Consider the following 14,205-nt stretch of genomic DNA (forward strand, 5'->3'; position numbering starts at 1 on the left):
GAAAAATACAGTCAGAGACAACTTCCGGGAATGCCAAAAACACTGTAAACGGGTTGTAGTAATAGAAAATCAAACTTTTATTACTTGTTTTAACTTTCGATTTTGTGGTTTCTGTTTTAAAATGACAATCAAATAACGCGTTGTTTAATAATTTTTAATAAAATAACCCGATATCTAATCAATTTTAGAGATGCACCCGCTGTCTGTATTTCCAGTGTTTCCATCTTTCTGTGAGGTTTTAAATGCTAATATTTCGATTTAAAGGACAACCGACGTCACTTTTTTGTTTTTTAACTGACACCAGAAAAACGTTTTATAGCATCTAAAATACCAAAAACATGCAGTATTATTTTTAGTCAAATGCAAAACACCAATAAAAATGACTTAAAGTGTCCAAAATCTGCAAAAAAATTGAGCTGCGAATTGGGCATTTTCAGAAAGTCCCGCCCCCCTTTCGTGACATCACTCCAAGATGTCTTGCATTGCTTGTGAATCAAAACAATGGCTTCAGATTCGGAGAATATGCTTTCTTGTGACACATCCAGTTATGAATATGATTCAAATAGTCCTGATGAGCAAAACATACATGTTTGCAATCGATTAAAGAATTTATTTGGGCAATTTTGAGGCAAACGGGCGGGGGGAAATGTCTCATCCAAAAAGAGGCAGAAAAATGGCGACCAGCTGCGGTGAGGAATGAATCAGCTCGTTTCCACAGGCTGATACATTCTTTCGATGGAGATTGCCTCCCTCTGCTGGCGGCTTTTGGGTGTAAGACATGGTTTAAAAAAAAACAGTACAGCAAAATACATTGACGTGATGGAAAGACGCTACAATGCGTCTTTTTTACGGTGAGGAGGCGGTCCTTTTCTGACGTCACGTACGGACTCGTCACCAACTCAAAAACAAGACTTCCTGAATGTTCAGCGCGAGTCTTAAAAGGTAAAATATAGCTATATGCGGTGGAATCTTATTAAAATACGCCCAGTAGAAGTCAGTTGAAGCCATTTTACAAATTATGGACACAACTTGTCCTGAGACGTCAGTTGTCCTTTAAGCAATTGAACTCATTCTCATTTTAGTTAGCAAGCACTGCTAACATTGAGGAAAAATACACATTCGCCCAACTCAAACAATTCCACTTTCAGTTCAGGGAAAATGAGAAGCCAAACATTACAAAAACATCTGTCAACATTGAATAATCCATCAGTAAGTTAAAAACAGTGGAATGGGGCGCTGCATTTATGTGTCGTGAAGCTCATTGCTACAAATTATATTCATTTGCTGAGAGTAATATTCTATTTGCGGCTATAAAATGGTGAGCAGAAGAAGATGTGACTTACCAGCAGCCCGTCCTTGCTCATATATCAGTAATTAATTGATATTTGTATTCTATTTTCTTTTCAATTGATTTAAATCATACCTGTCAAATGTGCCTATTAGCTGCCCTTATAAATGATTCCTGTATAAATGTTGTAGTACGCCGTACATTATTTGAAATCATAAAAATAAACATATAAAATACGGGGAAAACGTATATGTTGACAGGTATGCTAAATGTTTGCTATATTTGTATTTAATCGATATAATCAATATTACTCCGTAGGACCCGGAGCTTTCATGGCCATACTGGCCGGATAACTCCGGTTCCGTCTGATCCCGTCCGGCCCAAAGGGGGAGCCTGATCTGCGTAGCCCACCCAGAGGCCCCCCGAGGATGGGCCCCGGACTGGCAGCTCTGGCCCCTGTCGCCCCGGCCACCCCGAGTCGTTTCACCTTGTCCAGCAGGTTGAGATTGTGCACGGTCACGCTCACGTCCGTCTGGCTCTCGCAGTCCCGTCCTTTCTGCCGGCCCCTTGTCCGTCCCGTCACTTCCTTCAGGATGGATCGCGCTGGCTTGGAAGCCAGGAAGTTGTCATAGGAGGGGCTCTTGAAGTCAAAACCCAGGGAGGTGGCGATGGATGAAGACCCGTGTCCTGTAGGGGAGCTCGGAGGGGTTGAGGGACGAATGGGATCGGGGTCTAGTTGTCTGTTGGGAGTAACGCAAGTGCTGAATAAAAACCCCTGGTTGTCCTGAGTGGCATCCAACCCTTGAGTCTGGTGATACATGGCTGCAGAGATCCCCCTCTCCTGTAGGAGGCGCACTAGGCCCAGGCAAGTGCTAGTTGTACGCGTGGCATCTCTATGGAACAAAGAAGTCAGGTCAGAAGCGCTTTCCGGTTGATAACTCGAGGAACTTTTTTGCAATTTTTTATTTGTTTGCCTGAGATTTGTTGAAGATTCCGACGGCCTCAGACTGAGCCTGCGGGGCGTGCAGGGTGTTGCGGCGGGGGTGGCCAGCAGAGAGCTGCTCATGACGCAGGAGGACGACGCAGGGATGACGTGCAGAGTGCTGAACAAAACAAAGCGACTTGGTCAAATTTTTAAAAAGTCCTTTAAATAACATTTTTATTTCTGTCAGGTGGGGGTGGGGGTGAGGGGCATTATATTCATATTTTGGCTTACCTGGGGGTGACCCGCGTCTGCTCGTCAGTCGGATGCAGAATGCGGCAGGTTGTGAAGGTGTAGGTGGAGCTTGTGTGGGCCATGCATTTACCTGGATAGTAGGCAGCTGCGCACAAAAACAAATCCGCATTTAACTCATTCACAAATTTATTCGGGAATTGAAAATATGACGTAGAACGCCATTACCAAATTTGTTCGGGTTTTGTTTTTTCATGTTTGGGTGCCAATAAAGCACTGGCCATGGCCTCTTCCACAAGGGGCCAGAATTTCCCTTTTTTGTTCCAGTTTCAGCTGTTGTTAAAGTGCGATATAATCCAATATGTATGTATTGCATTGTATTTTGTACAGCCACCCTCATTTCAAGCTCAGATAACGCCGACCCATATCATTTAGGAATTAACTTTTTTTCTGATGAAAGAAGAGAGTGTACGGTTTCTAACGCTGGATTGAATGTTATGTAGTCCTAAAACTCGATATTCTGTGGGCCTGGAATTCAAGTGACAATGACAAAAACCCTGGCACGAGAGTGGACACATTTTCGCACATCAGTGAATGAGTTATACAAAAACTCCCACAATTCAGTTTTCAAGGCATTGCTTCCCGCCTCACCGAGTGCATCAGTGTTGCTGAGATGCGGCGACGGGGACGGCGAAGGCGGAGTCAACTGTGCTGAGGGATGCACCTGGCTGGAGGAGGTACATGGCAAAGCCGGGGAGGCCACAGATGAGGTGGTAGGAAGATTCTGGAAATACTGCTCTCCTGCTTCTTCCTCCTCGAAACTCCCCCAGGAATACACCTAAGGAAAAAGTTTCAGATGTCGCGGTTTGGAATTGAAGCGGATTTACTGTCCGTGGGACAGTAGATGTGAGACAATCTCTCTTCGTCAATGAAGGCAACAGCTTTGTGTTTGTTTTCAACATTTAGCTTGTAGTGGATGTGCACATTTCACCATGATGTTCCTGATTCACTGGTGAAAAGGACGCTACGATCCTCTACTTTTTCATCTAGAACTGCTTCATACGACAAAGAGGGTGCAGAAAGTATTAAAGATTGAATGGCTGTCTTTGTGTTATCATATTATTTTGTTTTTTGACTTCAAGATGGCGCCGCAACAGTGGCTAGCTTTACAGCAGCTTCTATATTTTCTTTTTCTACTCGTTCCTTTCCTTTACTCTCACTTTCATCACTTTGCAACTGTGAAATGTCAATTTCTCCACTGCAAGACTATTAAAGGCTAATTCAATTGAATCCAATCATGCGTGCCATGAATCAATATTGACAAAATGGACGATGGGAATGTACGGACCTGTTCAAGGTCGAGTTCGAGGGGTCTGTAGCCTTTAGACACCACCCCCGGCCTGGCGTCCAGAATCACCCCGAGGTGCGGCTGGGCTAATTGCTGCCAGTGATGGAGAGTGGCCGAGCCTACGGCGAAAAGACACGTGAGACCGTGGTAAAACAACACCCGAGATGGCATTGGTGATGGTTTGAGTGACTAAAAAAGTGATAAAAGTGACAAGGAAAAAAGAGAAATGAAATTTGAATGACAGGAGGAGGAATAAAAAGTTTTATTTGGCAGACAAGATGAAATGATGAAAGTGAAGTACAACATGTGGACAGAAGGAAAGGAAATAGAAGTAAGTCGAAAAAGCAAAACAAAATGAAGAATGAGCATGCGGCGACGTAATCTGATGCGACCCAATTCGATGGCCGGATCAATAAATGATCCCACCATTATGTTCGATATTGAGACTGCATCATGCTATTGCATCACATTGAGTTTCTTCATCAATGTATGAATAAACAAGTATAAATTAAATTTAAAAAAAAAAAATAAATACTAAAATATTCAAAAATGCAAATAAATAAATACATAAATCAGTACATAATGAAATAGAAAAATAAAGAAAGAAATAGATATGAAAATAAATAAACAAATACATAACTAAATAAAAAAAAATAGATAAATACATGAAATAAAAATAAAACAAAGAGATATAAATAGATAAGAAAAAAAATAAACAAATAGACAATCTGAAAAATAAATAAATATGTGAGTAAACAAATATAAATTAAATAGAAAATTATTATTATTATAGAAAATTAACAAATAAATAATTAAAAAAATATACAAAAATGCAAATAAATACATACACCAATAGGTACATAATTATATAAATATAAAAATAAATACATAAGAAAATAACGGAATAAACAAAAAATAAATAATAAAACAAATAACTGAATAAATATAAATATTAAATATACATGAAAAAAATAGATAAATAAATAGATAAACAAACAGACAAACAAATACATAAAAAAATATCACAATAAAGATTAGCAAGGTGCGGGGGTGAGGGGCTTTAGAACCACGCTCTGGGCCGAGTGTCCCTGCAGAAAGCGTGACGGGAAGCAAAGACACTTGACTTATGACGATGCATCAGAGACCACAAAGAGGTGAAGAGCATGAGCGAGGGGGGCGTGGCCTTCCCCTCGCTCACCGTCTTCCTCTTTCCGCTTCCCACTTTGGCGCCGGCCCACCTCCTCCCCCGCTCCCTCTCCAACCCCGCCCCGGTTTTCATCATCCAAGCCCATCCGCCCGCTCTTCCACCCTCGGGTGTCGTCCCGGGGCGGCCCTCCTGCCTCATCCTCCTCCCTCGCTGCTTTTTGGCCCCGCCCTCACCTTCCAGCGGCTTGACAATCTGCAGTTTGTCGGGCAAGTAGGGCCCCCTAGAGGCCCACAGGTGGAGGTTCCCCAGCGACATGATGCTTTCCGAGGGAGTCACGATGCTCCCCTGGCCGGCGGCGTCGGGAAGGCCGCCTCTCCGCCGCTCCCGCTCCTCCTCGAAGAAGCGGCGCTCGCTCAGGTTGTTCTGACGCCGCAGCGACAGGCGGCGCAGGGCCAGACGCAAATCCTCAGCGCCGCCGTTTTTCTTCTCTCGGCTGTCTGCGTTCCTAAAGATTCACAGGAAAAAGTTGCGTCGCAAAAGTCGTCTCGTTCAACGACGCGATCCCTTCCTCACCTCTCCTGATTGGACGCCGTCTCCATGAGGCGGTTGTCCAGGGCGACGCCGTCCCCGCCCAAGTCGCCGGAGCGAGGGCTGCTGAGCCCGCTGGACATGGGCGACGTCCGCGACGACAAAGATTGATTGGAGCCCGGGATGTTGCCGCCCGTCGGGGTCACGGAGCGCCGACGAACCGTTTGGTTCACATTCTTCACCGTCTCGAAAACACGCTTACGGTGGACCCTGCAGGCGGAAACATCCCAAATTGACATTTCAATCTGAATATGCGGTAGCGATGGAGATAGACTATAATTTCTCATCTAAAAAATATATACAGTGAGACCTCAACTTACAAACACCTTAACTTACAAACTTTTCGTCTTACAAATGTCAAACTTATGAAAATTAAACCTTTTAATAAGCACTATTTTCATAATACACACCCACCACGGCTGGCGGAGTGATCTTCGGCGGGAGCACACGACCGAACAGCACCAGAGGTTAAGTTACCAACAGTCCTTATGGAAGGTGACTCTCCTTCCATAAGCCATCAACGACCATCAAAAAGGTAAATAAATGCGCCTCACTTTGACCATCACAAATGTAAATAAAGTGACTTTATGATACAATGCAGTGTATTTCTTTCATTACAATACAATAGCACATTTATTATACATAGAATATGGTATGTTGTGTGTAGTTTTAAGTCTTATTTAGTTGAAAAGTATATTTTATGGAAACCTGGGAACGGATTATTCCCATTTTAATGGTTTCCTATGGGAATTTTTTTTTGAGATACACACTTTTCGCCTCACACACTGTGTCTGGGAACCAATTAAGTTCGTAAGTAGAGGTCTCACTGTACTGCATACCCACTTGAATAAATAAACGCCTGGCTTTTGATACACCCGTCGGCCATTGGGGTGCAACACTATTAGTGCGACGCCCCAAAATATAAAAATGAAATCCTTAAAACATACTTTTGCTGCTCACAGTCGGGGTCGTCCAGGCTCAGCTCCTTCCTCATGGTTCCCTCAATTTCGGCAGCCAAGGAATCCTGCCCAGCACACGCGTGAAGTGTGTACATATTGTGTATACACACACACACACACACACACACACACACACACACAGATATTCAGGCAACACTGCTGGGGTTCTCACCATGGGGTAGAATCCGAGCGGGTGGAAGCGTCTGGGCGTTCCAACGGTGTAGTTCCTATTCCTCAAGTTCTTCAGCTCCTCTTGGGCCTCGTGCAGCATTTCGATGCACTCCGAGTATTTCTCCTCCAACTCTTGGAGCTGGTGGGAGCGTTGCGTGTTAAGGTCACATTTTTAATGACAGGGTAACATTCAAACAAACACATGAATAAAAATAAATGAATACATAAATAAAGAAAAACAATACATGTACATTAATAACAATAATAATAATAATATTACATATATATTATATTATATATTATTTTTATCACTATATATATATATATATATATATATATATATATATACAGTAAAGTCTCGTTATATCGATATCGGATATATCGATAGTCCCGGTTATATCGATACTATTTCTATGCACGCACAGAGAAAATTACATGCAAACAGGGTCGGATATATCGATAGTCCCGGTTATATCGATATTTTTTTCGGACTCCCTTGAATATCGATATAACGAGACTTTACTGTATATATATATATATATATATATATATATATAGTGTTAAAAATAATAATACTAATAATAATAATGATGATGATAATAATAATGGTAGTAATAATGATAATGATAATGTGATAACAATAGTGATAATAATAATTATTATCATACTACTACTACTACTAATAATAATAATAATGATGATAGTAAGAATGATAGTAATAACATAAATAATAATAATAATAGCAATGATAGTGATAACAATGATAGTGATAATAACAATAGTGATAAAAATAATAATACTAATAATAATGATGGTGATAATAATAATGGTAGTAATAATAATAATAATGATAATGTGATAACAATAGTGATAATAATAATTATTATTATCATACTACTACTACTAATAATAATAATAATGATGATAGTAAGAATGATAGTAATAACATAAATAATAATAATAATGGCAATGATAGTGATAATAATGATAGTGATAATAATAATAATGGTAGTAATAATAATAATGATAATAGTGATAATAACAATAGTGTTAACAATAATAATAATTATTATTATTAATTATTATTATACTACTACTACTAATAATAATGACGATAGTAATAATAATAATAATAATAATAATAATAATAATAATAATATCATAATAACTTTTCAATTCCCGAATACATTCATAAATGGCAGCGAATGACTTAATTTCAACACACGGTCACCACGACAACTCAAAAATCACCTCAGCGGTGAGCTGCCTCTGTGCATCTTTGGCCGCGATCAGATGCTGGGAGAGCTCTTCGTTCTCCACGGCAAACTGCGCATGGACAAACAGGAAGTTGGCAGAAAAACACGGCAAGGAACGCCGCTTTTCTCTTGCGCGTGCGTGTGTGTGTGTGTGTGTCTCACAGATTTGGCCTTTTTCTGCAAGTCTACAATTTGGGAGAGGAGATGCGTAATCTCCTCTTGCTGTCGGGAGGCGTCATCAGTCTTGCGAGCGAGCTCCTCCGCGATGCTTGAGATTTGAAGACTGGACAATCCTGTAGGGGGAAAAAAAATAGTCGTTTTCAAAGCTCGTTCAAGTCAAGTGGGTAAAAAAAAATGGAGGAAACTAACTAAGTTCCTTCACGCAGTCATTAACCAGCTGCTGCTCCTTCTCCTCGTACGTCTCGGTCTCAGACTTGAGATGACTGGCCTGCACACGAGCATAAAACGGGCCGAGGTGACATATTGGCATTAACTACGAGACTTACAAGATGGCCGTCGTTGACCGACAGACCTCCGAGCGCAGCGACAGATTCTCTTCTTCCAGCTCCTTGAGTTTCCTCTGCAGGGTGTCGCTCAGGAAACCTCCCGCGGCAGCTTCCGCCCGACTCTTCTTACCCCTTCGGGGAACACAAGAACAATTCACATATGGGATATTTTTTGGACTCTTTTGAGCGTCAACATCTCATGATTAAAAACGAGTATAAAATGTTGGAAGAGAATCGCTTCACTTTGTCTGCTGCCACCTTGTGGCATCTATAAGCAATTAAAAATAATAATAATACTTTATGTTACTTCCGGGTTGAGTGAACGCTGGTGCGCGTGGCTGCCGCTGCTCACCCGCAGAAAAAATATCCTCTGACTGTAAAGTGCCCTTGAGAGTTTTGAAAGGCGCTTATAAATCTTCTTAGCTTATAAATGAAATGTATTATTATTATTATTATTAATACATTTTATTTCAAGCGCCTTTCAAAGCTCTCAAGGACACTTTACAGTCACAGACAAGCCTCGATACAATAATAAATAAAATACAATTATAAATAGAATGCAATAAATGAAATTACAAAGCTTATGGCTGGGCATCAATTATTCATTAGCAATTTGCAACTTTCACTGGAGAAGCCAACTGTGCACGTGTAACTCAAGCGATCACGGACGGGTGCCTTAAAGGACAACTGACGCCTCCGGACAAGTTGTGTCCATAATTTGTAAAATCACTTCAAATGACTTCTACTATTTTACAAAGATTCCACTGCATATAGTTATATTTTACGTTTTAAGACTCGCGTTGAATATTCAGAAAGTCTTGTTTTCGAGTTGATGACGATGCCTGACATGACGTCACGTGACAGAGAAAGCAACACACAATGCATTTTGGGTACTTTGTTTGGTCTGAAAACTTCGTGTTGATAGCGAAATTAGAAGGAAAATGCATCAATAACGCGATGGTGAATCGTTGTGTGTTGCACCAAAACTACTATTTGATACTAGTTGACACAAATTCCCAGAAGACAAATCAGCCCATTTCCAAGGGAGCTTGGGCGCCATCTTGTGCATTTTCTGGGACGCTTCATTGGAGTCCAGGTGCCTCAAAACGACACAGAAAGACTTCTTTAATCGATTCCAAACATTTATGCTTTCCTCTTCAGAACTATTTGAATCATATTCATAACTGGATGAGTAACAAGAAAGCATCTTCCCCGAATCTGAAGCCATTGTTTTGATTCTAGCGCAGGGCAAAGACGTCCTGGCGTGACGTCACGAAGAAGGGGGCGGGACCTTCTGAAACTCGGGGACATTTTGAAGTACTTTTGGGACACTTTAAGTCATTATTATTGGTGTTTTGCATTTGACTAAAAATATCAGCCTGCTTGTTTTGGGTATTTTAGATGCTATAAAACGTTTTTCTGATGTCAGTTAGGAAACAAAAAAATGGTGTTGGTTCTCCTTTAAAGTACATGTAGTTGACAAACAAACAAAAACACAAACAAACAAATCAATCAATCAATCAATCATACGTTGGTGATCCGCCGGACTCGCCCTCGCTCTCCTCGGCCGCATTGGTGTAAAACTGCAGCAGCTCGTCCTTCAGGTTCAATTCATGGTGCAGCTGGGCCACCTGCCGGACCAAAAGAGTTTACATTTAAGTCAATCCTTCCTACTGGGCGCAGATTAATGAGAAATCTGGCATGTCGGTGGACCTCTTCGGTGATTTGTCCCACTTGCTCTTCTAGATAGTCGTTGTGTTCCGTCAGAACGCGATTCTTCTTCAGGAGGGACTGTCCGATCTTGGCGGCTAACTCCAGATCTCGTTCTTTCTAATAGATCAAACGTGACATTGAGAGATATTTGATGTATTCGCAACACAAGCAGTTGAATATTTATAGCACATTGGCCTAAAAATATCTCTCACGCACCCAAACGCCTCAGACTTTTATTTTGGGAAAAGTAAAACATATTTATTTATTTATCTTTTATTTATTTATCCTTTATTTGTTTATCCATGATGTATATATTTATGCGCAATTTATTTATCCTCGATTTAGCTATGTTTTTTTATTCGTGTATGCATTGAGTTATTTATTTATTTAATTTTTATTATTATTTTAAATCAATTTATTTATAATACGACTACTACTACTACTACTGCTGCTGCTACTACCACTGCCACTACCAATACTAATACTAATACTAATACTAATACTAATACTAATAATCATTCTAACAATCATAATAATAATAATAATAATAATTTTAATTTCGAAGCGCCTTTCAAAACTCTCAAGGACACTTGACAGTCACAGGATTTTTTTGTGCAGGTGAGCAGCGGCAGCCATTTGCACCAGCGTCTGTTCATCCTTGATGCATTTATTGATCCTCAATTTATTTATTCTCGATGTATTTATGTATTAGCATTTATGCATTTATTCAGGTATTTATTTATTTAACTTTTATTTCTTATTTGATATCAATTTCTGTATTTATTTATTATTTATTAATAATATAATAATTTATTATTATTATTATTTATCAGACGAGTTTATTTATGTATTTATTTATTTAGGTAGTTAGTTACTTAGTTATTCTTTTATGTATTTATGTCTTTATTTATTTAGGTAGTTGGTTACTTAGTTCGTTATTCTTTTATGTATTTATTTAGTTACTTATTTGTGTGTGAGAGCTGAGGTCATTTTAGAAACGTGAGAGGTATTTATTCGTGTGATTTTTTTTGGGGGGGTGCGATTTGTTTGTGTGTGTGTGTGCTTTCATGAGGGCTTTCCCCCCTCCATGACATCTCAAACGAGCGAGCTCACCTCCTCCAGAAGACGTGTGACGGCGTCAATGTCGCTGAAGGTCTTTGTCATCTGGCCCACTCTGTCAGCACACAGCACTGCGGACACACACACACACACACACACACACACACACACACGCACACACGCACACACGCACACACGCACACACACACACACACACGCACACACGCACAAGGAAAAAAAGGTTAATCAGGAAGTACAAAGAGCCAGTGACATTACACAACCTCTGCAGTTGTCCAAAATAATACATTCAGAGATCGCGACCAGGTCAAATTTGTGCCGGGCTTTCGTCAACAATGACGCTGATGATGTTGATGTTTTTTTTCTTCTTTCCATGGCGCACAACCCGCGAGCGCCAACACTTATTGACTTTATCCAATCAATGATGAGCTTGCTGCAACATGCCAAGAACAACTTTAAAAAAAACTAAAGCAACAAACTGGCTTTAAAATTAGATCTTTTATTTTTAAATCAGTACCTCTCAATAAAAACTCAAAACTCTTCCAACCCCAGTCGTGTATGATAATAAACCATTTCAAGTGTTATACGTGAAGTGGTGCAGACTTACAGAAGTATTTGAGTGTCTCTTCTATCTGTTCGGTGGTCAGGTCGAGGGGGGCATCGGCAGCCACCAGGGGGGTGTGCAGCCAGTCATCGTGGTCGTAGCCGTAAAACGTGTCGGCCCGCAAGCGATAAACCGGCAGCTGCTCCTCCAGGAGACTGATAATCTCAAATTCGGGCAGGTCGGTGCTGTTGCACACATCTGAAGGGACAGAATGATGTTAAAGTAATAGAAACTCCAGTGCCAGGGTTTTTGTCATTGTCACTCGAATTACAGGACCCACAGAATATTCAGTTTTGGGACTACATCAACATTCAATACAGCATAAGAAAACTTAGATTCTCTTCTTTCATCAGAAAAGTTATTTCCTGCTGGCTATTAGCTATCTATTTGCTGGCTAATAGCTATCTATTTGCTAGATAATGGCTATCTATTCGTTGGATATTAGCTATCTATTCGCTAGCTAGCTTGCTATCTATTTGAGTTACTTCCGGGTTGAGTGAACGCTGGCAAAAAAACGTATTCTGCAACTGTAAAGTGACCTTGAGAGTTTTGAAAGACTTTTATAAATTAAATGTATTATTATTATTGATATGGGTCTGGAGTTATATGAGCATGAAATGAGGGCGGCTGTCCAAAATACAATGCAATACATACATATTGGTTTATATAGCGTTTTAACAACAGCTGAAGCTAGAACAAAGTGCTAACATGAAAAAAGGGAAATGCTACACCATGGTGGAAGGGAAAAACATTGCCAGAGGTCTGGCCAGCGTTTTATCGGCACCCAAGCAAGAAAAATCAAAAACTGAACTAATTCAGGAATGGTGCTCTACGTCATATTTTCAATTCCTGAATACATTTGTGAATGGCAGTGAATGAGTTGATGACTCGGCGGAGTTGTGCAGCAAATATCAGATGATAGCCCCCCCCCCTCACAAAATAAAAACAATCCATCAATCAGTGAATTTACAAATGCCAATCATGAATTTGTGTGGCTTCGGGGAATTTACATAACAACCTGACATTTTTTTACCTGTAATGGTCTCCGCGTCCTTATAGTCAGAGAGGGCCCGGAAGACGTCAGCCTGACTGGATTGGCCCTCCCCTGTGTACTGATCCTCATTACCGCACGCCCAGTCAGGGCCCGGGTCCAGGTCCGGGTCCGGAGCAGGGGGCTGGGAGGGGCCCGAGGAGGCCAGCTTGACTCACCGATCAGTGTCGGAGGGAAACGGTGGCCATGGATTTCTTGAGCTGACGCAGACAGAACGATAAAATGCACAAGCACTTAGTGTAAACAATCGGAATCATATCAATGTTTGGTAAAGCCCAAGTCTCCTGCGATCAATGTGCCTATTGTCTTAAAGTTGAGTGATGCAGACTCAGCAGTCTGCCTGCTGCATGCTTTAAATCATGCAAAGGACATTCACCTCTGCCGAAACATACTGAGACAGCAGGGAATCGATCTGAATTGACTCATTCCAACGAATTAACTTGAATATCAGTTAATAACATTAAATTAAAGTTACCTTTTTTAATTGTTTTTCGTTTATTTACAATAAATCAATTGAGCATGTGTAAATGAATTAAACGAATAAAAAAAATACACACTTTTTCATGTCTATCTTGTAACGTCATTTTCCCAATTAGTAGTACCTATTAGCATGTCTAAGGAAAACTGCGCACGGGATGACAATTGCATGCTACTAATTCGAGTAACCTTATCAAATTATAGCATTTTACACGCGCAGATGTCAATTTGTGGACGGTTTTGCCTCACTAGTAACATTGTCGTGGGCACACTAGTGCGCTGAATGAACTACTAGCGTATGGAACTAAAATAGCCATCTCAACTGGCTTTTCATCCATGAGACAGGGTCATTTGAGGGTGTGGCTTCATCCCCATCACCGCGTGACGTCACGAACGCAGGTCTCAACATTTGAATGGCTCTTGTCCTTCCAACGGGAGACAATAAACGGCCCGAAATCACCACAAACGCATTTAAATGCTGCAAGCCACTTACGCTCAAAAAGGCTGTCCAAACCGTCTCCGTCTGGGTCGTCGTATTTCCGCCGTCTTGCCGTTGTAAACAGGGCGGGGAGGAACACGGTGGTGCAGGACGGCACCGTGGGGTCAAGTCGGGTTACCAGTCAACTCGTAGGACGCTCAAGTTCGCTTTCCAGAGCTTTCTAAAGTCGCAAAAGGCCCGGTCCACTTGTCTCCTCCAGCAGCCATCCCTTGTGTCAGGCGGGCGCTCCAGCGTCAAGGCACTACAAAGTAGGCAACGACAGCACTTCCGGGTGGGCTTTCAAAATAAATCACAGGCATGAGTTGTTTACGTCGTGAAAAAAAACATGATCCAAAATACTAAAATAT

The 14,205-nt window shown here is 41.0% G+C and overlaps 1 protein-coding gene across 1 annotated transcript; it reads right to left on the bottom strand.

Moving 5' to 3' along the window:
• Positions 1 to 102: 102 nt before the first annotated feature.
• Positions 103 to 13,035, bottom strand: trak1b (trafficking protein, kinesin binding 1b). Its single transcript, XM_089023007.1, has 17 exons — positions 12,865 to 13,035; positions 11,835 to 12,029; positions 11,264 to 11,340; positions 10,151 to 10,267; positions 9,968 to 10,068; positions 8,464 to 8,569; positions 8,301 to 8,379; positions 8,094 to 8,224; positions 7,927 to 8,001; positions 6,677 to 6,814; positions 6,493 to 6,569; positions 5,531 to 5,755; positions 5,191 to 5,462; positions 3,811 to 3,929; positions 3,114 to 3,300; positions 2,505 to 2,610; positions 103 to 2,391 (listed from the first exon to the last, which is right to left on the bottom strand). The coding sequence occupies exons 3-17, from the start codon at positions 11,312 to 11,314 to the stop codon at positions 1,596 to 1,598; spliced, it is 2,580 nt and encodes an 859-aa protein (XP_088879133.1). The 5' UTR covers positions 11,315 to 11,340; positions 11,835 to 12,029; positions 12,865 to 13,035; the 3' UTR covers positions 103 to 1,595.
• Between the last annotated feature and the right edge of the window lie 1,170 nt (positions 13,036 to 14,205).

The sequence above is a fragment of the Hippocampus bargibanti genome, linkage group LG20 (genome assembly GCF_051943395.1).
Source record: "Hippocampus bargibanti isolate YZ-2025 linkage group LG20, ASM5194339v1, whole genome shotgun sequence".
NCBI classification, from domain to species: domain Eukaryota; kingdom Metazoa; phylum Chordata; class Actinopteri; order Syngnathiformes; family Syngnathidae; genus Hippocampus; species Hippocampus bargibanti.